Source organism: Rousettus aegyptiacus, unplaced genomic scaffold (genome assembly GCF_014176215.1).
Source record: "Rousettus aegyptiacus isolate mRouAeg1 unplaced genomic scaffold, mRouAeg1.p scaffold_m13_p_3, whole genome shotgun sequence".
Classification (NCBI taxonomy): domain Eukaryota; kingdom Metazoa; phylum Chordata; class Mammalia; order Chiroptera; family Pteropodidae; genus Rousettus; species Rousettus aegyptiacus.
The window spans coordinates 98,546,987-98,572,165 of NW_023416306.1; the positions used below are offsets into that span (position 1 = coordinate 98,546,987).

The 25,179-nt window shown below is 37.4% G+C and overlaps 1 protein-coding gene across 8 annotated transcripts in view; it reads right to left on the bottom strand.

The window, feature by feature from the left end:
• Positions 1 to 25,179, bottom strand: part of AKAP6 (A-kinase anchoring protein 6) — a 504,258-nt gene that overhangs the window by 3,634 nt on the left and 475,445 nt on the right. For 5 of the 8 annotated variants that reach the window (XM_016123631.2, XM_036239029.1, XM_016123634.2 and 2 more), the window contains 2 exons: positions 11,379 to 14,797; positions 49 to 6,295 (listed from right to left, as the gene is read on the bottom strand). In XM_016123631.2, coding sequence (XP_015979117.2) covers positions 11,420 to 14,797 — 3,378 coding nt within the window. In that variant the 3' untranslated portion in view covers positions 49 to 6,295; positions 11,379 to 11,419. Of the gene's footprint in view, positions 1 to 47; positions 6,296 to 11,378; positions 14,798 to 25,179 lie in introns of those variants that run through there. The other 3 variants (XR_001594257.2, XM_036239030.1, XM_016123636.2) reach the window with 3 other exon arrangements.

Genomic DNA, 25,179 nt, shown 5'->3' on the forward strand with positions numbered 1-25,179 from the left:
GATTTGTAACCAATGAAAAAGTACTGCTATTTGAAAAAGTACTGCTATTTAGGAATAATTTTTTTGTTTAAGTATACATTAGATTGGCTTCAAAGTTATCCATAGAGTGATATTGCTCCACTCAGTTGCATTAAGATTCTCCTCTGTGAATGGGACAAAGGAGGACAAGAGTCTTTGGTCACTGGACTTGCTCATTAATGCTTGGCAAAAGCCTGCAAGTGTCTCACACATGTGAACATCTACCAAGTTGTGTGTGTTGCAACAAAAAAGAGACTGAGAAAAATTGCTTTATGCAGGTCCTGGTTTACTTCAATACACAAGTACAAATAATCTTTGCATATTGTCTGCCTTGGTGAGGGCCCATTAATCAAAGATCAGAATGGCCTCTAGGCATGGGTAAAATGCCTTCACCACAGAAATCTTCATACTGTGGGCCTGACTTGCACACATCATTTTGTTATTTTACTCTTGAAATGCAGATACATGACAAGCCTCATATTAAGAGGCCATTGTTATACGAAAGGTATGTAGTTGCTTTCTAAGAGGGAGAGAGTGGCCAAACACCTTTCTTGAGCATCCTCTCTCGAGGCATGTGGGAGAGGGAGGTGGTAGTGCTGTCGAAGGAGAATTATGGGGTAAAAAGTAAAGAACTGCTACCCTTTGAACATCTTTTGTGTTAGAAGAGTGCCCACCTACGGCCACTGCAGGGTCTGTGAGAAATACTTATTTCCTTGGTGAATTCAGATTACTTATGGCCGGAAAATGGGAAATGAAAGTCTATCTTAAACAGTCTTCGATCAAGGTTTTTACCCTTATTTGGGTTGAAAAATACATTTGAAAAAACTGACTGTAGCCTAGATTTAAATTTCCTGGGATTGCTTTTGAAAAAACAGTTAGAAAAAGGATTCTACATTATTAGCGAATTGAAGTAAATTTAGGTTGTGTCAATTTTCCTGATGTTTTGATTGAACGAATGACTTAGTCTGTAATTGACTAATCCTGTAAATCAATCAAAGCCATGCTGTAGTAAGTAAACTAAATTTAAATCCTTAAATCAACTGTGGATGTGGAACAATCTTTAAGTTTATGAAACAAAGCACACTTTATTTTACTAAGGTAACATGAAACAGAAATTGAGAACTCAAAATATAGAAAGCAAAAAATATTACAGGTGCTAATATGTTACATTGATTTAGCAAATGGAAATCTATCTACTTCTAAGAAAATGGTGTCAATGTTTAGAATACCATAAACTAGAGAAGGGAAAACTTTTTCTGTAATGGGCCAAATAGAAATATTTTAGGCTTTGCAGGCAATACGGTCTCTGTCCTAACTACTTAACTGCAGTTAGAGTGCAAAAGCAGCCATAGACAATATGTAAACAAATGGATGTGGCTATGTTCCAATAAAACTTTATTCATGGACACTGAAATTTAAATTTTATATAATTTTCACATGTCACGAAATATTTTTTTGATTTTTTTTTAATCACTTAAAAATGCAAAAACCATTCTTAGCTCAGAGGCCAAACGGAAATAGGCAGTGGGCCAGATTTGACCCACAAACTGTAGTTTGCTCACCCCTGCCTTAGACTAATTAAGTATGAACTGTCAGAGTAAGTTCTGAACTTTAAGACATATCGAGAATGTCAGTGACTCATTTACTCTTCATTAAAGAGTGGCTATTGAACATATCATCACCTATGTAGTGTATACTTGACAAAAAAGTTTACCCTGAGTTGAGTAATGAGAAAACAACTGGACACATCTAGATTGTGGGTCATTCCATAAAACCAGCCTGGAATCTTCAGCAATGCCAGTTATGCAAGACCAAAGAAAAAGGATAAAAGTGCAGGGAAACCGTTCAAGACTAAAAAGACACAAAACCTAAAAGCAACGTGTGGTCTTTGTTTGGATCATGGATTAAAACAGAAACAACTGTAAGAGGACATTTTTAGCGTATTTGAAGAAATTTGAATATGGAGTATCAGATATGGTATCAACGTTACATTTCTTGGGCATGATATATGCTGAAGGATTTACAGATGAAGTGTTACGATTTGCAATTTAATTTCAAATGGTTCAATCACTCAAAAAAAGTGTATATGTGTTTGTAGGGATGTGAAGCAAATGTGTTAAAATAGTAACAGTAAATGAATCTGACTGATGAGTATGCCAATATGATTGTACTACTCTTTCAACTTTTATGTCTAAAATTATTCAAAATAAAAATTGAAAAGTTAGAAAAATTCGATATATAAAATTATAGTGCTTGAAAAATAACGTAGTCATTAAAATTCTAAAATTATACCAATTTCATTTGGAAATTAAAATAATTTGACTTGTAAGTAATAGCTAAATGATTTCAGTGTGTTTGTTATTTTCAGCTCATTTGTTCCCAGAAATTATAGCATGGGTAAAAATCTAATCTGGATGAACCAAACACACACAAAAAAACGATCAAACTCAGCTTCTCAAAAGCCCCCAATTTAAACTGTTCTGTTGTTGCATAAGATGAATATTTATTCAGTGACCAGAAAGCTGAAATATTTTTCCTGTAATTAAAACTTTCAAATACAAAAAAAAACCACTTCACTTCTTCTAATAGTCAGATCCAGATAATTCTGCATACTATTTTGCTCACTAGATATTTTAAAATGTAGAGAAACTAGATAGGAAACAAAATTAATGAGTCATCATTTAATTTAGAGAAATCACTCTATTCAAGGACATCAAAGGCACTTTCACAAGAAAAACTGTAAACCTTTGTAGGCAGAGACGACGTTTTAGTTGCCTTTGTATCTCTAATGCCAAACACAGTGCCTCACACAAGTAGCCACTCAATGAATGTTTGTTGAATGACTGAATGAATAAATGAATGAATTAATAAATGGAGGGGGGACCCTCCCTGCTTTATATGAAAACAGGTTAGGCTTGGATTTGATGTAAGGAAAAGATTCAAGATGACCATGGCACTGGACTGGACCACTGAAGGAAGTAATGGATTCTTACTTATTTACTTATTTATTTATTGAAATTTACAATAATAGAATAAACATATATCTTGAATATATTTTTAGAGAAAACTTACCACTCAAATGTTCAGATACTTTTCTACATATATGATGATGAAGACAGTTCCTCAATTTCAAGGATTCTGTCTGTTAACATTCAGTTAGATGGAAATGGATCTAAGAATCATGACTTATGAAGGGCTGTCGAGGGAATTAAAGAACAGAAATCATAGCAGCTGGGAGAGGATGAGTAACTGGCCTCAATTATCTTCAGGGTTGCCATTAGAAAGAACGTGTAGAAATACTCTGAGCAGCTCATCAGGAAAGAATTAGGAGCAGAGAGCAAAATTAATGGTGGGGGAAGGGGGCACTATGCAGATTTTAGTAACCTAAGAAATAACATTCCAACAAAGAAACATGCCCAACAGTGAGACAGTTTGCCTTAACAGTTAAGAAATCACTGTCACTGGAAGTGTGTGGACAAAGTTGGTGTGACCATTTTCAAGGGTGACCGGGGAGGTAGCACCTACACAGAGCAAGAGATTGAGGCTATTTCATCTCTTCCAACCTGAAAAAGCACTGTCCAATACACCCGAAAGTCATTCTACAAATTCAGTGTTAATACTAAGTATATTAATAAACAAATATTTTCAATACCTCAAGGTCTTCAATGAGTATATCACAGGTAAGTAGAACATCGTGGTCTGTTTTTTCTTTGAATGTTTTACCAGTAGATACAGACTTGGCGTTAATTACCACTGATAGAAAATTTACAATGTCTCGGCATATAAAAAGATAGCATAACTCTGCAGAGCTCCAGAATGCTCTTAGCTATTTCAAGGACGCTAGGTTTGTTCTTCCTCTACATCCGGGACTACTATCCCTGTTATCTTGTTATCCTCCCAAGCCCAGCTTATTTTCTACAGCTGCCTCCTAATGAGACATTTATCTCTAATCTCTTCCCCCTGTAATCATCTTGAACACTGCAACTAGATGTCTGCCTAAAACCCCATGTGAACAAATTCCTACCTATTCAAAAGTCTAGAATGATTCATCAATTTAGAAATATGTATGGGAAAGATTAGAAGGGGCATGAAAATACAAATAGTCATTAAAATGGTAGAATTACAGACTAGCATTTTTAAATGTTCTTGGTGTGATACTAATAAAGTTCTAGTGATAAATGAAATCAGGTGCAAAACAGGCTTAACAAAATTTCCTTACTACCTAGCATATCACATACAAAAGCTCCAATGTGACTTTTAAAAAGATACTTCATTAAGTCTCCCAATTTACCTTTTCTCCTTCTACCCCTGCAATCAGCTTCACTAACTTTCTATCATCTAACTTTCTGCTCTCTTCTAACTCTTTCCTTCCTCTCTGTCCCTTATTGCTGCTTCCTTCTCTGTGCCTCTTTCACAACTTTGCTCTCTTCCTCACCTCCTGGACAACTACTGTTCATTTCGTACATCACGTAGGTAAGCCTTCTGAGGGCAGGGCCGTCCTTCATTCGTCATTGCATTCCCTGCTTCTAGAATAGTGCCTTGCAGCTAAAAGGTGTTAACGAACTATCAGTTGAATGAATGATTGTCATTTCTGTAACTATATGAATCTACAACATTATTTCTTTTTGAACTTTGATATAAATTAATTATATATTATGCGTGGTTTTCTAACTGCATTACATCTTTTTTTTCTAGTTGTTTACATGTTTAAGCATATGTCTCTCAAAATAAAATGATAAATGTCATCCATATTACCTAATTCAATACTTCAACAAATTTTTCTTGAATACCTACTGTGTCAGGCACTTTAGTAGGCATTAGAACATAAATTAAAAACTGCATTTAACAAGAGTAGTAAAGACAAAATGGAATATTTCTTAGCTAATTTCCTTTACACAAAATAAATACACTGAAAAATCTATCATCTGAATCAAAATAATAGTCAAATTTTTGATACTCTTCTATCATCTTTCCATCAAACCTATTCAAAAGAATCATATAAAATAAATATTAGATGTACTAGGTATCCTGAAATCCAACATTAAACCGTTAATGATAAGTAGAAATAAAAAAATCTAGGATATGGTTTTACTGGTTTAGGGGAACTGGCATTTAATCATTTGTGTTTCAAGATATTTATAGTAATCAGGAAGATTTTGAAAATTGTGAAGGCTTAATGTGTAGTTTCTAGTTTCGGTAATTTTAAGCCTCTTATGCAACATAGACATTTTGGAAGCTGCTAAATGTTATATTTTTTTTCCAGAATCAGATGTAGTAATTTGGTAAAGGATACAGGTAGAAGAGATCACTAATTTTCCTTTTCCCCTAATAAGCTATGTTTATTATGCCAATTTTAATTACCATGCAATCTAATGGATTTAAGGCTTATATTTTCCACATCACTAGATATCACAAACATGAAAGCATTTTATACTGTCATTATGCATCAATGTTTGTACTTGGTTATACATATATACAGAAATTATTCACACATCTTAACCTTGCTATTTCCTTCTTTCAAACCAACCTAATTTTACCATTAAAGCAGCTTTTTAATAAATGGTATAAGAAATACAGCAAGGCACACTTTTTTAAAAAACTTTTTCTCATTACCATCTCAAGAAGCATAAAAAACAAAACTGTTGTACATAATTTAATAGTAGAATGTCACGAGTTTATAATACACAACACCATATAGTTGTTTCTTGAAGTGCTGCATAGATTATTATTTTTAAAATAAAATAAATAAAACAGCGCTTTTAAAAGTTGCTTAATTTTGATAAAAGAACCAGTGTTTCTTCTCTATGCTGCTCAAATCAAATGTTGGCCTTTTAGGTAAAACTCTTTCAATAAACATAGGCATCATACCATTACAAAAACTTCAGATTGAAACATGAAATTGGTCAAGTACTGGCAGGGGTTCATTCCAGACAGGTGAACTTAATGGACCATCAATTTGGTGAGCTGCAGATCTTTAAAGAGCAGATGGGGACAGGAGGAGGCAAACAGAAAAGTCTTGCTGGAGAGGCAGGGTTGGTAGAGGTAGCTTGGGACAGGAATCCATGGGAGAACAAGCAGCTTTGCTGAACTTCAGAGACAGTCACCTAAAGAGAACCAGTGCACACATCCAGATCACAAGGCTCATGTAGACAAACCGCATTCGGAAGAAAGGGTCACTTTAGGAGAGGCCAGTGTAACAAATGGCAGTGACGTGATGGAACGGAGACCAGCCTGGGGTGGGAGTATGAGGCCACCCCTGAGTTGCAGCCAGGCTTATCTACAGGAAACAAAAAAGTGACAAGAAGTTGTTTCAGAAATGTCTGTTTTATTTGCAAAACCCAGACTTTTGAGGAACCACTGAAGGCTGCCATTTTGGGACAACCTGCTAATGTTCTGAAATAAAAAGATACATAAAATATAAAGTGATTTTAATAGCCCAGAGTTCACGTGCTTGACAAAAATGTTTCAGAATCGAGGTGAAAACTATATTGATTTTAAAAAGAAGACATGGTTGTAAAGAAAACAAAAATAATCATTTGACCTTTCCTCTGGATCTCATTTACTCTTTTGGCTGTGAACTTGGTTTCAAACACTCAAGACAGCCTCAAATCACTACGAAAATGCGAGGCTGCTGACGCCAAGCAAGCAGCAAAGTATCAACAGTGATATACAGACTGAGAACCTAGGCCCTCAGATTTAACCCTCCCCATCAATGACAATATGTGCGACAGTGGAAATGAACAACGCCTCTATTACATAGTGGTAAAATATTGGTAACAGTGTGATAACCCCAAATGTTCCAGCCTCTTGACTGTAAAAGGATATAACTGGGACATCTAGCTCAAATACAAATGCGTTTCCTTTAAGGTACAGACAGCATTGTGCAAATGTGAATAATTCAATTATGTCTGTACATTTGATGGCTCATATAGAAATCTGTTCCAAACTCAGTCGGTTCTGCCTATTTCTAAATGGCTAAAATCACCTGTTGAATGTGAACAATTAAATTTCAGGTTTAGGCAATGCAGAATGTAATTACTTTAGGTCCTCTGACCAGCTCTCAGATAAAGCAGGCTTTTGCTTGTCTGGCTTTAAGCTGAGTTTTGAAGTCTGATGTCAGGTCGCTTGTTGTCCTTTTTGAACTAAACACTCTCATTCTGTCTTGCTCTCTTTTTCTCAATAATCTTGCAAATTGTTTAAGAGCCAGAAAGTCTTTCACTAATATGGTTTGGCTGGAGCCACAGGAAGTTGGGGAGAGAAGGCAAGTTTAAGAACAGGGAGAGACAGACAGGAACAGATGGGATGAAATTTGGTATAGCAAAATAATGCAGTCACTCAAGAAAGAGCATGGTGCATTGTTCAAATGCGGAGAACATGACTCATTTGAAATCTTGACACTGAGTAGGGAATCCTTAGGTGAGGCAAATCTGGTCTTTAAATGCTGGTATTTAAATTCTCTCGGAATAATCAATTCTTTCAACTTGGCCCACTTGAAAAGGAGTAGGCCAAAGTGGCTGAGACACAGAACTGAGCTCTGTGTGTGTGTGTGTGTGTGTGTGTGTGTGTGTGTGTGTGTGTATGGGTGATGTCCAATAAAATCTTCATTATTTAGCATGGGAGGGCTAGTTATTCAGAAATACTGGATAATTATAAGAAAATACTTGGCATCCACCAGAACCTTGATTTATTAAAGTAATTTTAAAAGTAAATTTGATAAGATTACACCTATATCATTTAGTGAAAAATGAATATGCTGTCGCCAAGAGTACTTTCTTAAATGTGCTTGGCCAGCTTTGGGTCATATTAAACACTAAATGTTAATCCCATTGATAGAATGAAAATGTGTGGTGTGTACATGAGAAATGGTTGCCTTTATAGCTCTCTTAGTTTGTAAAAACTGAGCAGCGGCACTTTTTACTGCATATGTGTATACTTGAGCATACATAAATACAAGTAATTTCCTACAATCTAAAATCCAACTATCACCTTTGCAAACCAGTAAAGTAAGAAATGCAATGGAACTAAAACTTCTAAAGGAAATAATATGCATCCTAAGTAAATACTATCCCCCCCTGCTACGTGTACACACACACACACACACACACACACACACACACACACACACATGCACAGAGTAAAATGAAACTGAAAACCAGAATAAGTCAAAAGGAAAAAATAAAAGGTACACACTGGCTGCATGTAATGAGTTAAATTTTTATACCACAGAGTTTATCCCGTATGAAGTTTAGGGTTAAATCATTCACCAAAGATCAGAGGCTTATGATGAGGATTATGAAGAAATAACTGTCAGAATACAGCAAAAAGATTAGTGCAAAGCACATCTCTTAGGCAGGTCCTAGGAGGCACTCCAGACATACATTATGTGCTTCCTCCAAATTAGGCAGAAATATCTGGATCTATCCAGTTACCTTTCCTTTGATGTGATTTGCTGTAACTGACCTCTCTATTTTTGTAGAAACATGACACACAAATGAAAATACTGAAAAGCACAGCGGTGTGCCTGGAAATTGGTGCAAATGCATACTGTGTTAGATCATGTTAAAACTTCTCAACAATTTCAGTGGGTTTTTAATTAGAACACAGTCAATGAGAAACCTTTACAAAAATTTTTGAAAAAATTTTGTTACTGTCGTAGATTGTATTGCTATTCTAAGTTATAGCTCTTCTAGAGGACATTGCAATAATTTCATCATTTGAGAACTTATTTCTGAAAAAGAAAAAACAGTGAGTTGAATTTTAAAATTTTGGTGAATGTTATTATCCTGATAAAAAGAGCACTCCAAATGACGCTTCTCAGATGGGTTAAAAAGTAGAGCTTTTTCTTTTTCTTTTTTGAATCTTGTGGGAAGAACAACGACAACAACTAAGCTTTTATAGACATGAAAATCTCATATTTACCAAATAATTTTACTACGTATTCCTGACATTTAACACTGAAGTCGTGTCAACATTTCGAGATTAAATAACTTGTCCTGGCCAGTAGTATTTTAACAATGTGTAAATCTTTATACCCAGGTACCCATACTAATGACTGGCAAAAAATTTAGGCATCCAGATGTTTTGTGTACATGCTACTGAAAAAAATAAAAAAAACTGATTAACACTAGTAAATATGGCTATTTAAATGGCCCTAGGCTGATAACGAGTCACTTGGGGGCGATGTGAGTTCTGCAGAAGTAAAATCTGGCTGCTTCTCCCACTGCCTGGGATAGGGCCAGGCACTGCATCGCGAGGGCTCAACAAAATATTGCTGACTGGCAGGCAGGCTGGCTGACAGTTTTACACAGTCCCTGCCTGTAAAATGTGAGGGTTATACAGATCCATCAGCACATTCACTTTCCGAAGTCAAAAGATGGAGCCGCTTACAATCTACATTTCATGTCAGTCCTATGTGTATGTAAAGGAGAGAAGAAATCCTTAGAGTATGAAAAAGGGAGGAGTGCATCCTGGAGGCTTCTCCAGTGCCAGGGCTTCTGGAGCTCCGGACCATCGTGACTGGTGACTTGAGGGTCACAGTCACGTGATGTCATGCTCACAGTGGTGTTGCTTTCAAGCCTTTATCCCCTTTCAGAGAACAGAAATCAGCCAGGCTCTACCAGTCCTTCTGTGGAGGTTGGCAGAGCCAACGGTACAACTGTTTCTCACAGAACTTGTTTTGAAACAGCTTCTGGAATTGCAGTTATTCTCCCCTAATGGTCAGTTTTACTGCATACTGATGGAGAATGTGATTATAGGGTGGACAATGTTTCACAGAAAATACATTTCTCTCTCTCCTACTTTTGTTCTCACTTGCAGCCAATTGTAAATAGAATCTGAAACTTAGAAAATTAGTTGAGCTATATTAGTAAGTAGGATGCCTTTCTCCAATTTTGCATACCGAGTTTATTTTTAGGGTATATATATGGTATAGATTCCCCCCTCACTCCTCATTTCTAGCAGCTCTACACAGAATCACACATTTTAATGAGCCTAGGGCACAGGTGTTGCAGGAAAAAAAATAATGATGTTTGCCATTCATCTTTCAAATTAAATAATGTGTTTTTAAATAGTAACTTTTTTCATAATACATTATGGGAACAACATTTATCTGTCACATTTTAAAAGATGTATTTGTAATAAATGTAAATTACTTTTAGAAAATCAGTAATTAGGCTCATCAAAAAATAAACAATCTGCCACAAAAAAGATAATCTTTAGCATAGTTAAGTATAATAACTGTTATTTGAATAAGTTAACAAATTAGGGTAGATTGCTTCTGTAATTCATTTCCTATAGCACAAGTTTAGGTTATGGCATTAAGCTTCTGGAGTGGGGGTGGAGATGGCATTCGGCACCTCACACTTTGGTGAAACCCAATTCTCACATTCAAAAGCTCAAATTTTCTTTAAACTTGATAGGGAAAGTACATTTATCACTGGGGCTTGCGAATGGGAAATAACAAAATTTTTGTGTCACTCTTAAAACCAGATCAACATCTCAGAATTATCAATCAATAGCTATCTTATTAAATATGAGTAGAATGACTTTCTTAAAAAATTTGATGAAAATTAGCCTGTCACCTTCAGGCAAAATTTGAAAATTCTGTTTTTATCAAAACGCCATTAACTTGTCCTGTATTCTTTCCTCGTTTGCTTTTTGGGCCCGTGTCTCAGTCTGTGTGTGGATAAGTAAGAGCCTCTTCTTTAACATCAACTTTCCCCTCCCGTTTGAATCCTCAGACTTGGCCGTGGTTAGGAGCTGTGACAGCACAGTCTTCCACTGGGAAACACATGTGACGATAGTTAGTTTAGACAGAAACATAAAAGGAAGGCCCAGATCAGGAGATGCAGCCTTTAACCTAATCATTGTTCATCTTCAGGCCCTGAAAGGAGCGGGCGGCTCCGTGTGCAGGAAACTGAAGTGGGGAGGTTTGTCACTGTGCGTGCACTTTGATCAGAGGGGATGAATTGCAATTTGGAGAACCATTTTCTCTTCCCTTGATAGAGGAATTTGAGGCCCTAAATTACTTGGCTACTTCCTCAAATTTTGTATTCTTCTTGCCAGAATGATGTAATAAGATGTCTACAAATGTCATTTGTGACTTTTCCCCCCATTTGTTCCACAGTTACTTGCATTGTTGGGAGTATTTCTTCCACCTAAATGTCTTATTCAGATAAATATTTGCTATAACCCCGTCACTCTGACTAGTCTTTTTTCCTATCACGGCTTTGTTGACTCAAACTCATATTTTAAGTATGTGTGAGTGTGTGTATGTGTGTGCGTGTGTGTGTATTATGCATATAGTATGTATATATGCTAAAATATTAAATATATATTAAAAACACAAGAACTATACGTACCTTTCAATGAGATGATTTTCATGCTTGGAGAGGGTTACATTCTACCTATGCATATTTATATGTCGTTCTTCATCAAGGTTTAGAAGATTTTCTTCACAGGTTAAAGTTTGGGGGTTGGGACACAATGCAGCCTTGTCATTTGGCTGCTTCGCCTTTGAGGAGAGTCCTGGAATTCTAGAATCGTCTGCAGCAGCATTACGTTCTTCTGGCATTCCGGACTCACCTGGGTATTTCGAACTTTCTTTTTCACTGGCCAGCCTTGAAGGAGTAGTTGAGTCTGAGCTTTCTGCACAGACACTGGAAGCTTGGGGGAAATCACCCACTTCCTTTCCAACGTCAGATTCTTTCTGAGGGGGAGGACTTGAAAGAATCGCTATGTCTGCATTATCAGCTAGGAGAGAAATATCACTGAACCTAGAAGAGCTTGCTACTGCTTGTAACGGCATTGCAGCCTCGCCGGGACTTGCAGGTTCATTTGGAGGAACGGTGGAGGAGGAGGGCACATCTCCGTCGGGGTCACCCTCGACACAGGCCTCGAAGAAGCATTCGATGTCCTCCTTGTCTTCTAGGCCAGAGTCAGTAACGTCCAGTGGCAAAGGAGTATTGCTCTTCTCTTCCGTGTAATTGGTGACCTCCCCACAATCACTGTCATGAGATGAGAGCGATAAGTAGGAATAAAAGTCCCCTTTTCTCAGCTGGATGGGCCGGTGAGAATGTTCCAACACCTTCTCCTTGATTTGAGTTAATGAAGTAGGAGAAGCCGCCTCATTTTCAGGCTGAGATTTACATTTTAGGGCAGTCGAAGCCATGTCAATGATTTCCTTAACAAAGTCACGTACTGAAGAATCTTCGGCGTCCTTTTGCTGGATAGCATCTGGCTCACAGTCACAACAGGAAATGTCGCTGATGGAGGCATTGTCCTCGGTGTCATTTTGTTCAGGTGCTGGGCAGCAACCAGCAGATTTTCCAGCCATACTCGGTGCATCATTAGGTGAAGACTTCAGTATATCAGAGTCCTGACTATTGATAAGTCTGGTTTCTGAAGGCCGTGCTGGGCAAGACTTCTCGGTGGGAGTAGAAGCAGCCCTTTGATTTTCAAAGTAGTGGTGGTTTTGACATTTCTTTGGAAGATGTTTAACAGTTTGGAGGGCAAATTCCTTTCCAACCATGTCTGAATCATCTGAGCTATTCATAAATGCTTTACACTTACAATGCTCACTCTCTGAAATCCTCTTCCCGGCTGAACCAAGATTTTCTGATTCCTTTGAAATTCCATTAGGTTTGTCCTTCTGTCTTTCTGGAGTACTTTCAATATTGCCATTTTCCATGTCAGCTACATGTGGATCTTTACTAACTTTGAAAATATTTTTCTTATTTTCACCTTTTGTCCCTAACTCATGGGAATGGGATATATTCTTACCATTTCCATTATTTTCCGGGAGATGTTTTATGGAGCCATTTAGAAGGGCCTCGATGTTCAGGGTATCAGCAGGATTGGTCATGTCACTACTACCTACGCCCTTACTGCACTTTATCTCATCACTGAGATTACACCTTCTCTTATCTCTTGTCAAGGAAAACTTTGGTCTAATCCAGGTCTGTAGTTCATTTTTTATATAGTCTAGCCCTGACATCAAGTTGCATTCTTCATAAATTTCATCATCTGTTGCAATACTGGAGTCGTCATCTTCATCTTTGATGCACAGCTCTTCTTCTGTCAAGGTGAGGGTAGAGCTGGAGAGGAGGTCACTGTCATCCTCATCATCAGTGCAAGCAGAGGTGCAGGAGACATTAACGATCATGCTGACATTGACGTCACTTTCATCGGCCACTGAACGAGTCAGGCGCTTCCTGAATGATGCGTTTGATTCCGGGATCTTGCTCTTGTGTAACGCAATATCTTCTGAACAAAGAGACAGCTCATCACTGCTGCTAAGTTCTGTCAGAGATGCCGGCGAGTCTTCATTGATAGATGATGCTATGTCCAACGACAGCTGGCCAGTGAAGGACATCTTTTGGGAACTGCTTTGGAGAGTGATATCAGAAACACTTCGCTTTATCTTTTGCTCTGAGGGGCTCTGGATATTCTCCAAACGATTCAGGAGATCTAATGTCCTTTTACTCAGTTCACCAACTGAGCCACTGCTCACACTTATGTCCCCAGAGCTGTGACAGCTAAAAAGATCTTCATTGCTTTTACAGGATGTCAACCAACTTTCTAGAGAAGTACTTCGCTGGAGGCTCTCGCTGCCATTTTTAAAGATGCCCAACCCAAAGAAATCACCCCCCGGAGAAAGGGATTCAACAGATGAGCTGTGAGATAAAAGGGAGAGCTGTTTGGCATTCTGAACGCCAGTGAACGTCTTCTCTACATCACCGCTTTTATACGAATTGCGATCCATTTCATAGGATGTGTTTGCCAAAATCCTTTCATGGAGGGGTGCATCTGGCTGTAACTCTGTAGCCTGATGTTTAGATTTGCAGGATTTTTTATCAAAATAAAAACCATGAAGCAGGGGATCCTCCACATGTGCGTTTTCACTTTGCGACTGTTTCATTATCACTGGTAATTTGAGTTTTGAGCCTTGAAGGTACGAGTAATCATAAAATGTAAACACGTCATGTTTTCCTTGTAATTCTTCTCCCAAACAATCAGGGGTATGTTTGGTAACACTGTTTAAATCTCCGACTTTTCCATTTACACAACCCACTAGTGAAATGGACGACTGAGAGCTATTTGGAGGCTTAACGCATTCATCCTCGTCTTTAAATTTTTGCTTTCCCACGTTAACTGCATCTCCCGTTTGTGGGTCCAGATGTTCAGTTTCAGGGTTACTTGGGGACCCATCTACCGAATTCAGCAAGCACATTTCAGAATTGGTAGTGGCTTCGGTGTCTCCTTCACTGACGATTCCACTCTCACTGCCCGAATTGTGGCTCATGTCTCCTCCGTGGCATGGGCAGGGCTTCACCAAACTGGAGCCCCCTAGAAGATCTGGCAAAGATTTGGTGGATGAAAATGAAGAGTCTTTACTGAGACTCTTAGTTAAACCACTAGGCTGTGGCATGCTGGTGAACGCTGGATTGCTTTTCAGGAACGGCATGTGCTTGTCTTCATAGAGCTCCACATTGTGGAGGCTGTACACCTGGTAAATGTGTGGACTGGATGGGGCGGTAATGCTTGAGGCATACTGAGAACCTCCACTGTCACCGGCCTCTTCTTCATAACCAGGGTCTTCACTACCTGCCTCTTCAAGTTTTAAGGAAGGCATGACAGGTTGGGGTTCTTGATCGAGGTCATTTGATTCTTCATTCAAACTAATTAACTTGTTACTTATATCAGTTTCATCCCATTCTAGGGCGTCCTCACTGCTCCCATTAAGGTCCATCAAGCCAGGATCAATCACATTCAAAGTCTCCTGTGTAGGAGGAAGAAAAGAAGAATTAGGGAACACAAGCATGAAAATGTTATCCATTAAAAATCTCTTGGAAGAGTCAGAAAAGAAATTTGCCCCAAGCATAGATTTGAAACATAGCATAATTATCAGCTCTATTCCTCTCTGGAATAACATCCAAAATTATTGAAATAGGCTTTTCTATCAATAGTAATTTGTCACTGAAGGCAATAACATAGATTAAAATGTAAGATTATTACAGTCAAACTGTAATTTATGGAATTAACCATTTCCGATTGATTCATCTACACTTTTAGCCTTGAATTGAGTGAAGATAAAACTGTCAGGTAAATGAAGGTAAAAAGAAAAGAATAGCCCACAATATCTCTTAAGGTATGTTCGGTCTGATACTGTCTTAGTTCTAAAATCCAGAGTGGAATACTATTTGTAGCCGTATATGACAAACTGCCTCTTGCCTATATTCCTGGATTCTCCACTTGGAGCAGTTTTTGCCTGGGGAAATAGAATAGAGGTGTAGCCACCTGTAGAGCTATTCATGGTCCAGAGGCTGTCCCATGTCTATCCTTTCCTCTGCCTTCCCCTTCAGGGCAATGCCTCTTTAGAATTGGGCCCAGCTCTCCATCAGACCCAAGATGAACAACACTTGACTGGCTCCCTCACCTGTATCTTCCTGGACCCTGAGTCACAGGCGTGAGAGCTCCAGGGCAGTCCCTTAATCACAGTTCTCTCAGTTCCTTTCTTTCTCCATCTCTGTGAAAGAAATTCCACTTTGTCCCTTGTTAACCTGTTTCACCATTGTCAGCCCTGCCCCTTATTTCTTACAGGTAGGAAACTCTCCCTCTAGCCCACGTCTGGCCCTAGAATAACAACTATTTGAAGACTTTCCTGACTCCCAGGGAAGTAGTCCAGATTCTCTCACGCTGCTCTCTGCCTGAACAGTTGGGACCCTTGATCTTTGCTTGGATTTCTTGGTTTTAACTCTGTTTAGGTAGAGCTTGACTCATTCTGGGGTGTAATAGCTGAACAAACTCCTGGACTCTGTCCAGATTCCTTCGCCATCCTCACTTGCTGTCCAGCTGTCTGGATTCATGCTAGAGCCAAGCAAGAGAGGCGATATAGGTACTGCAGGCCCTGCCAGGCTCAATGACAGAAGAAATTCAGAACTTTGCAGTTCAGCTTCTGCTTATGCAGGGTAGCCAGGCAGATGAGCATGACTCTAGAACTATGCAGAGTCACTGAAGTACTGATTTTGCTGCTGACCTGCATGGCCTTGGGCAAGTTGCTTAACCTATTAGAGCACCAGACTCCTCACATCACTTGTTAAAGGGGGCTAGTGTTATGTAACTTTGAAGATAATTCTGAGTACTAAACAAGCTAATGCATGTGAAGGGCTGAGAAAGCAGTCAGTATAAGGTAGCTATGATTCTTAAAGCATATAGAATTGCTCTAGAGTGGCATTAAGGCAATTCATAAAGGGTTCTTCCTGCCTATCTCATTCTCTCCTTTTCATCATCCCTTTCAATTTGCTCTTAAAACCATGAGGGGTTCTTGACAGGGTAGGTAGAGAAAAGTGTCATACAGTATAACAGGTCAGCATATTTGCATTACAATTCAGATTTATTTGAACAGTCTGGTTGAAAAATAAGCCATGATAATTTATTCCTCAGTAGTGAGAAAAGGGTTTCACCAGCAACACAATTAGCAGAACTTTCTTAAATCTGAAATCTTCCTGAAACTAATAGTTAAAGGATACTACACAAACCCATTAAATATGAAATACCCATTAGAACTTTATTATACTGGATATGTAAGAGATTAAGTTTAAAAGAGTCCAATTACAAAGTAAACATTAATTAAGGGATATTTTTTAATTTTATAACAAATCTTTCCTGCTGATGATGTTATAGCAGTTAATTTATTTTTTAGTACACTGTAGTCATCACACTCACTTAGGTATGGAGTACATTCACTGCGATGAATTTTTATTAGAATTTCTGTTTATTCTTTGCTTGCTAATAAAGACAGGACTAATGACTGGTTAGTATGGATAATGAATGTTAAAATCTTCAGCTGTAGAAATGATCAATCAGTCTAATCAAATAGTATATTAATTTCAAATATATGTTGGCTGACACTATACTCTGACAGTGCTAATAAATAATTGAACTAGTCTTTCAAAGAAGCTCTCTTTGTAATTCTTTGGTTAACTTTAACACTTAGCGGCACAGATTTTCCGTGAGAGTCCTAAACCCAGGGGCTCACACTAGATGCCGGAATTATGCCATCTGGAAGCTTAGCCCAAGAAATGCTAGTAACTCGAACTTGTCTTCCATGACAGTCATTTTCTGACCAAATGCTATCTATTGGCTTTACAAGTGCAAGCCGAAGAAAGTATAAAACTTACAGCAATAGCTAAAAGAACAAATACTTTGCTCAATAACTTAGTTGGAGTGGAAAATTTCCATTGAAAATGATTAAACTTTTGAACATGATATTATCCTTTTTTCTTCTTAATTCTCTCCTCCTGTAAGTCCTCTTAAATGTATTGTAATTTCTGAAATTTTTTGTGTGTCAATTTTAGGGAGTATCTGACAAGATTCATTAATAAATTGTTCACTTTAGACTTTAAACTTTACGTATTAAACAAGTGCTGCTCGCTCTGCCCTCACTCACTCCCTTCTGTTGTGAATTAAATTCTGTCAATATTTTCAATAAAATCTCCATTTCCTCAAGATTTAACCTCAAACATGAAATGTAACCTGGGGGCAAGAATGTGGGGAAAGTTTCCAATAGGAAGGACATTAAAATATTTATATAACTAAACAGTTGTCTTTGAAAAAAAGATTATACAGAGAGAGAGAGAGAGAGAAAGAGAGAGAGAGAGAGAGAGAGAGAGAGAGAGAGAGAGAGAGAGAGAGAGAGAGAGAGAAATATAACTATAACTGGTGGGACAATATTTGGTTGAATGTTCTCTTTGATGATAGCCCAAGATAGTCACAAGCTAATTACGCTATTTTGTTGTTGTTTTCCTAGATAAATTGTCTGGTACTTTTTAAAAAGACACATGTGTTCCTGTTGTTGATAAAATGACAAATCAAAAATGGATGAGCTGGTGAGCTCAGCAGTCAGACTGCCTGGGTTCCAAGGCGATTGTAGGAGAGGGGGGTTGGGAGGCACAGTAACTCACCTCCCTCCTCTTATCCCATATCGAAAAAAAGTGGATATAGACAAAAATATAAGAATATTTGACTAAAACTAAAAGGATGGTAAGTAGCACATAAGGTTCCATTAGAGAGTCTGCAGTTCAGAGATGATTCTGAATTAAATTCATGTGTGCAAGGGTCTTTAATTCATAAACTTGCTTAACTGGTACAGAACTTTGGCCCCTATATTAATAATTGCACATACATACACCTTTACAGATCTGCTCAAGAAACAAGTGGCATTAGCTAGTGCTCGTTTATTTTTATTCTTGGAAGCAGGTTATTTATATTAATACAATATATACAGAGAAAGTACCTAAAAGTGGCTAGAGAAATGATGATGATGATGATGGTGAAAGAAGCAAGATTCTAATTACAGCAAGTAATGCATATCCGAATTAACTTCCTACTGTACTTGTATGTCTGAGTTAGGTTCCCAGAATCACATTTCTAGTATTTTCTTAAATTTTTAAGTTAAATGGTGAGTTTTATAAGAGATGAGAAATATATTATCAACTAAAAAGTGGAGATGAAGGAACATGGCATTCAATAAAACAACTCAACAGAGATCTGATACAGCTACTTCTGGATTCCTTTAATTTCCTTTAGAAAATTGCATTATTGAAAATCTAAAGAATCTCAAAAAAGCAGGATGAAATGAATGTCCCACTCAAAATTTTGGTGCTCAGAAGGGGCAAAACCACTAGGAAGTCTTGCAGTTTATGTTCTCCCTGTTTATTCTAGATCCAGGAGTCTACTGAGCAACGCCACTTGCAAAGCCCTGGGAGAAGAGATTTATCTGTAGAAAAGCAGAATACAACAAAAACATACAAATATAAATAGCATTCATCATAATTGAATGAAGATATGTATATTTACCCTAAGGCAAAAAGCAGGCCACACAGAAGTTTGAGGGGGTAATGAACAGCAGGGAGAAAATACTACATAGGTCAGGGTGGGGGAATCAATTGAAACGAGGGATAATTCCAACATTCATATATTCACTCTGCTTTTTTGATGCAATATTTTCCCTAGCGCCTACCTCCAAATCTGAGACCAAAGTGTCTGAGTATTACATGCATATTTATTTTCTCAAATTAGACAAGTAGAATTTTTTTTAAAACAAAAACATCAACAACCATAACACGTAGCTAGTCCTCAGAAAATGGGAAGACAACTTTAATGAAAACTCGAAGTTTGTATTACTATGACTCTTGCTGGGCAGAGACTAGATTCAGAGCTAGCAAGAAAAAAATATAGATGAAAAAAGAAATAGGATTAAAAACAATGATGTTGACTGGTGATCGACCATTCTGAGATTTGGGCTAGAAACTCAAACAGATCTGGGTTTGAATCCTGGATCCCCCACCGATGTGTTAACTGTGTGATCATGGACAAGTTATTTAATATTTTATGCTTCAGTTCCATCATTTGTATATCCAAGGTAATCACAGTACATGCTATGTACCTTGGAGGTTATTGAGAGCTGTAAAGGGGAGAATGTGCATACGGTCCTATGGAGAGGGCCTGGTACATGGCAGGGATATGGGACTGGCAGTTATATACTCCCTGTGCTGAAGGGAGAGGAGAACAGTACAGCTAACTGTTAAATAACTGTAACAATGTTTGCATGAAGACTGGTGGTTGGTTGACAAATCTCTATAGTACAACCACATGCATGTAATTCAGTAAAATAAACATCACTTAGGCCCCTTACTCACTCCCCCTGTACTGCAAATGAGGTGTAGGTTTGTCTTTGCACGTCTTGACTATGCTTATCCTTCAGAAATAACCAGATGAGAAAAGGCACCTCCCCAGGCCTCAGTAAGGCACATAGCTCAAGAACTTTCTCTTTCCTGAAAATAATCATTTTTAAAAAGGTGAGTCCATTGTCTGTGAAATTCTATCACAACTGACACATTACAGCAATCAAATACTGCTCACTATCTATCAGGTTGACAATAATTTTAAAGTAACTTGTCTCAGCTCAGAAAATCCTTTGAAAGTCTATCTCACACTAATAATCAAAAACTGTTCTAGTGAATGCTCTTTTTCAATAATGAAGCTGATCAGAAACTCAAAACCCCAAGTCATCTTACGAATATCACTAAAATGCTTACCAACATGGACATATTTCCTAGCCTTGATTACACAGATAGTTCTGAAATAGTTGAAAATAAAAAATCCATTAGCTGTTGTTTCAAAGTAAGCTTTACAGTAGCAAAGATTGCCTTAGTTCTCAACAGGGAACAGAGACAAAAGTTAGTCCAATATTGGGAAGTAGGTGTTTTCCTCCCAGATATATACTCCATGGGGCTCTTTCTGTTCTGTCTCCACTAGAGCACCAGTACCTAAAACAGTGCCTGGCAAAGAGTAGGTTTTCAAAAAAAAAAATAAATAAATACTGAATGAATTGCAGGAATAAAGACTTGTCGACAGTCTTGTGAACTGTTGAAGGAATCTGGGGAAAAGTCCTTAAGTTAAACTCTGCCATGGCCAAGCCACCTGGAGAATTTCTGACTTTCTAGCTGGTGCCGCCTCTGAATTATAAAAGCTAGTAGCCTCAAAAACATTGTGCTTCTTTCAAGAAGCCAGACAGCAAAAGTCATATACAATTGACCCTTGAACTATATAAGGGTTAGGAGCATTAAACCCCATGCAGTCAAAAAGCCATGAATAACTTTGACTCCCCCAAAATGTAACTACTAACACCTACTGTTGACTGGAAGCCTTACCAGCAACACAAACAGTGAATTAACACATATTTTGTATATTATTATATACTGCATTCTTATAATAAAGTAAGCCAGAGAAAAAAAAATGTTATTAATAGAAAATACATTTACAGTATTTATTGGAAAAAAAAATCCATGTATAAGTGGACCTATGCTGTTCAAACCTGTGTTGGTCGAGAGTCAACTGTATTGTATAATTCCATTTATATGAAATATCTAGACCAGATAAATTCATAGAGACATAATGAAAATTGGTGGTCCCCAGGGGATTGGGGAAGAAGAGAGTAGGAAGCAATTGCTTAACAAGTGTAGAGTTTCCTTTTGGGGTGATGAAAATGTTTTGGAACTAGATAGAGGTGACAAGTTTACAACATTGTGAATGTACTAAATGCCAGTAAATTGCTCTCTTTAAAATGATTAAGTTTATGTTATGTTAATTTCACATTAATTAAAAAGAAAAAGTAACAATATTCCTCAGTCCTGTTGAGTTTCAGAGCCTATAACACCATCAAACATAACAAGACTTCATCACTCTATTGAGGACCTTGCTTAATAAAAAAATTACAACTGATAATACTTCTGAATTCATTTATATCACTGTGCATGTACTGCCAATAAAGATAATTTTTTATTACAGACTTGTTTGGTCTGCATTCATGCTCGTCTTTCTCAGAAAGGCTGAAGAGAGGAACATCCTGTGTATAATACTTCCCTTAATTTAACTTCACTCATTTTGAGGCAACAATCCCTTTGAGGAAAAAAAAAAAGGAGTGTGATTAACAGAGCCCTTGTTTGCTGAACCGCTGGCAGGATCACCAGTGACCTTCTGAGAGCCCAATCCAACTGCATCTCCTTCGGCCTTATTTTACTTGATTCCTCTATAGCATTTAATTCCATTTTTCTTGAAATTTTCTTTTCCTTTGTTTACCCTGAGGCCGAATCTCCTAATAAAATCTGCTTCACCTGACTGTTAAATGACAGTATGTCCCACAATTCTACTTGCCTCTTTTCACCTGACAGACTCCTCTGCCATGTGTTCAGCTGCAGGAGATCTGATTCTCTATTATTTTGAAGAGCATATAGGCTACCGTGAGGAGAAAGGAATTCAGAGAAAGTGTTGGGGGAGGGGGCCACTGCAAGAAGAGGGAATAGTAAGAAGCAAAGGTGGATGGGATAGAGTCTTGTGGGTACCTTCAAAGGAGTGGTGAGCAACTTGCAAAAGAAACAGAGGAAAATCCAAGCAGAACTGGTATAATATTCTGGGAGCTGAGAGAAGGAAACTTTTAAAGTCGTGGGTGGTTAAGAGTGTTATAGTCAGAAAAGACAAGAAGAATGGAAGGTAAGGAAAAGCCACTGAATTAGCAAGAAGAAAGTCATAAGGAGGCTGTTGGGTGAGGAAATGAGATAAGACCTGTTAGAGAGTGGACTGAAGGAGTCAGGTTTCACAGTGAATCAGCTGTTGAACTTGGGAGCCTGGTCCTGCCAGGTGCTCTCCACTGCCTTTCTGGGCTTCTAGCAGCTGGCTTGGAAGGAGAACAGAGGTGGAGAAGCCATGGAGGCCCCAGACTGGGTAGGAAACATTTTAGTGTTTTAACACTCCCTCCCTCAACAATAGATACAGTATTGAATCTATTTAAAACAACAACAAAAACAACAACATAAATCATATTTAATCCTTTTAAATTAGATTTTGTGTGTGAAAAATATGTTTGCCAGAAACTTTAAGGTTCTACAAACAAGGTAGTTGTGAAGCTGTAGCAAGGAATTCCATAGAAGAAAGGACACACTTCTTTCTCCCCTTTCTATAACTTAAGTTTCACTGGAAGGTCAACTTCAAAGAAGAGATATTTTGATTAAAAGGCAATATGTTTGTGGCAATAAATTAGATGAAGTTAGATGCTGTCACAATTTCTACATATCTTTTAGGCGTATGAACCTAGGTGGCAACCGGTGAATGCTTGCATCAACCTATGTTTTTCTTAACAAGTTTATTATTGTATAAATAATTATTCATACTTGTTAAGCATTCACTGTAGGAAAAAGTTACTTTCCCACCCAACTCTGAATGTTTTACTGTAACTAGAAAAAAACCTTTTCCTCTGGCAAAGAAATTATTTTATTTTGACTGCTACATTATATGTAAACATATAGAAATTTGTATTATATTTAGAACAGACTGAATAGAAAAACTAGCATATCTTTCTCTTCTTAGTTGCTATTCTGTTTCCCTGAAAAGTTTCTCCAGAGTTTCAAGAAAGTATCTAAATTTTGGATTGTTTTAAAATGAACTAAAAAAAAAAAAATCTTAGGAAGAGATTTTTAAATAGAAGGAATTTTTTTAATCTGACATCTTCAGTATCAACTAAAATCAAAAGAAAGTACTGAAGAAAAATAACCCCAATAAAGTTGTAAAAACTCAACTGCAATAAATATAGTAGTATTTTCTACATTCTACCCTATGGTAAACCTATTCGAATAACAATAACAGATCCACATGCCAAGTTACATAAACAATTTCCCACCCCCAATGATAACATCTTGCCCCATTTTTCTACCATTATTCTGTTTGGTGTTTGCCTTTTGACTCACAGAAGTTGACATAACATTTGAGTTTTGTGCCTCAGGATATAATTTTTGCTTTACTTTTGCCATAAGGAAAAGGGAAAAGTACACTATTGGCTCTCCTTTACGATAAGGATCATCCATTGATAAAAACCTATAATTTTAAAACCTACAAACCAAATTTTTAGTAAGGAGGAAGTTAACAGTCCTGTAAACAAGTAAAGTTTACTAACACATGGGCTTTTCTGTAAGATAGACTTGAGTTCCTAACTTTCAGATTGAATTTTATGAACACAAGATTTATGGCATGATGCCGGGGTAACCTAAAGCAGACAGAGAGGTTGGCCACCATGCTGAGGTCTGCCTGGAAAGCCAAACAGCAGGTAACAGAGTTTGCCCATATTTAGGACTCATGTCCTTTACAAAGTCCTTATTATTTGAGAGAATTTTGTGTCTTTTCTCTCTCTACAAGGTACACATTAAGAGCCAGCATTGTCTTACTACTGTTCTTATTTCTTTGGTACTCCCAGATATATAGGAAGTGGGTTTGTTTTTTGTTTTTGTTTTTTAATTTTAAGATTGTGATGATAACTTACCATTTAGAGAAAAAACTAAGAATAAAATGTTGGCGAATTTGGATAAGCAAATTAAAAATGACTAAAAATGATAGGTATCATTTTAATCTTTTTTTCCATCTTATCTATTCCAGTCAACCAAATTTATCTTGCTTTTCTCAGTTTATCATCTGATTGGCCCAAGGTTTAAGATGATTAGCAGGCAAGTCAGCTACGATTCATTTTCTTAAGATGGCTTAACCCTTGTTTCTGCATCTGATTTTATTTCCTTTGATTTATATCTTTGTTTTAATAGCCTCCTTTAAAGATTACTACTTTTAGAATTAGGAAGGACTAGTAAGTCTCAAAATTGGTATTACATTTCCCCTGAGCTGTCACCGTTCCTTTCATAAAAAATAATTGGAAAGTATACAAGTTATACTTGATGCTGGAAAAGTTGCTTGAAATTTCAGGATGAATTTACCTAGAAGGTAATAAATGTCTTTGAAGGAAGGTTCCAAGAGATTTTATACTTCTGAGTCCTAGAGTCCTTAGACATGTTAAAATGTAGACTCCCTGGGAGATTTTCTCATTGAGATCTCAAGGGAAAAATACTAAGGATTCTGATATTCGATTAGATGAAAAAATTCAATCTTGATTGGACTAGAAGCTCTGGTCCTGGGCTCTCATGAAGGAGGCTCTTGAGAGTTTTAAATGTCAGGACCTTAATTCAAATTGTAACCCAAATCAAAGATTCCTAAATCAAAGTAATGTAAATTTCATTCAAGAAGAAAAATGATCTCAAAATGTGAATTCATTTATAAATTAAAAAAAAAATTAGAGGCTTTGGATCACCTTAATCCCTTAAAATCCATTTGCAAAGCAAAAAAAAAAAAAAAGCAAAAATGACTAGGAGCCCCAACCTCTTTAGATATGGGTCCTTAAGCTGGCAGCTAAGAGAATATGCTATAGTCCAGCGAGAAAGACATTGCCTGACTAGCAGAGCTAATTACCTGGGCCAACCCTGCTGAATTTACTATTCTAGGCACTGGACACTTGTAGCATTTGTGACTTATCTCTGCTCTTCTTGCAGTCACTGCAGAGTGTAGCATAGTTCGATGACATAGAGTGTGGCTGCTTTTTCTTTCCTTAATAAATAGCAATAATCAGGAAAATACAGTGCCAGGTGACCTCCACCTCCTACCAAATCAACAGTATTTTTCAAAGGCCCATTCTCTGCAAGACATCCTCCTGGCCACGTCATCGCTGCTATTAGGAAGCACGAGGAACACTTGGATAAATGAAGATAGATCCCTCATGTTTATCTGCAG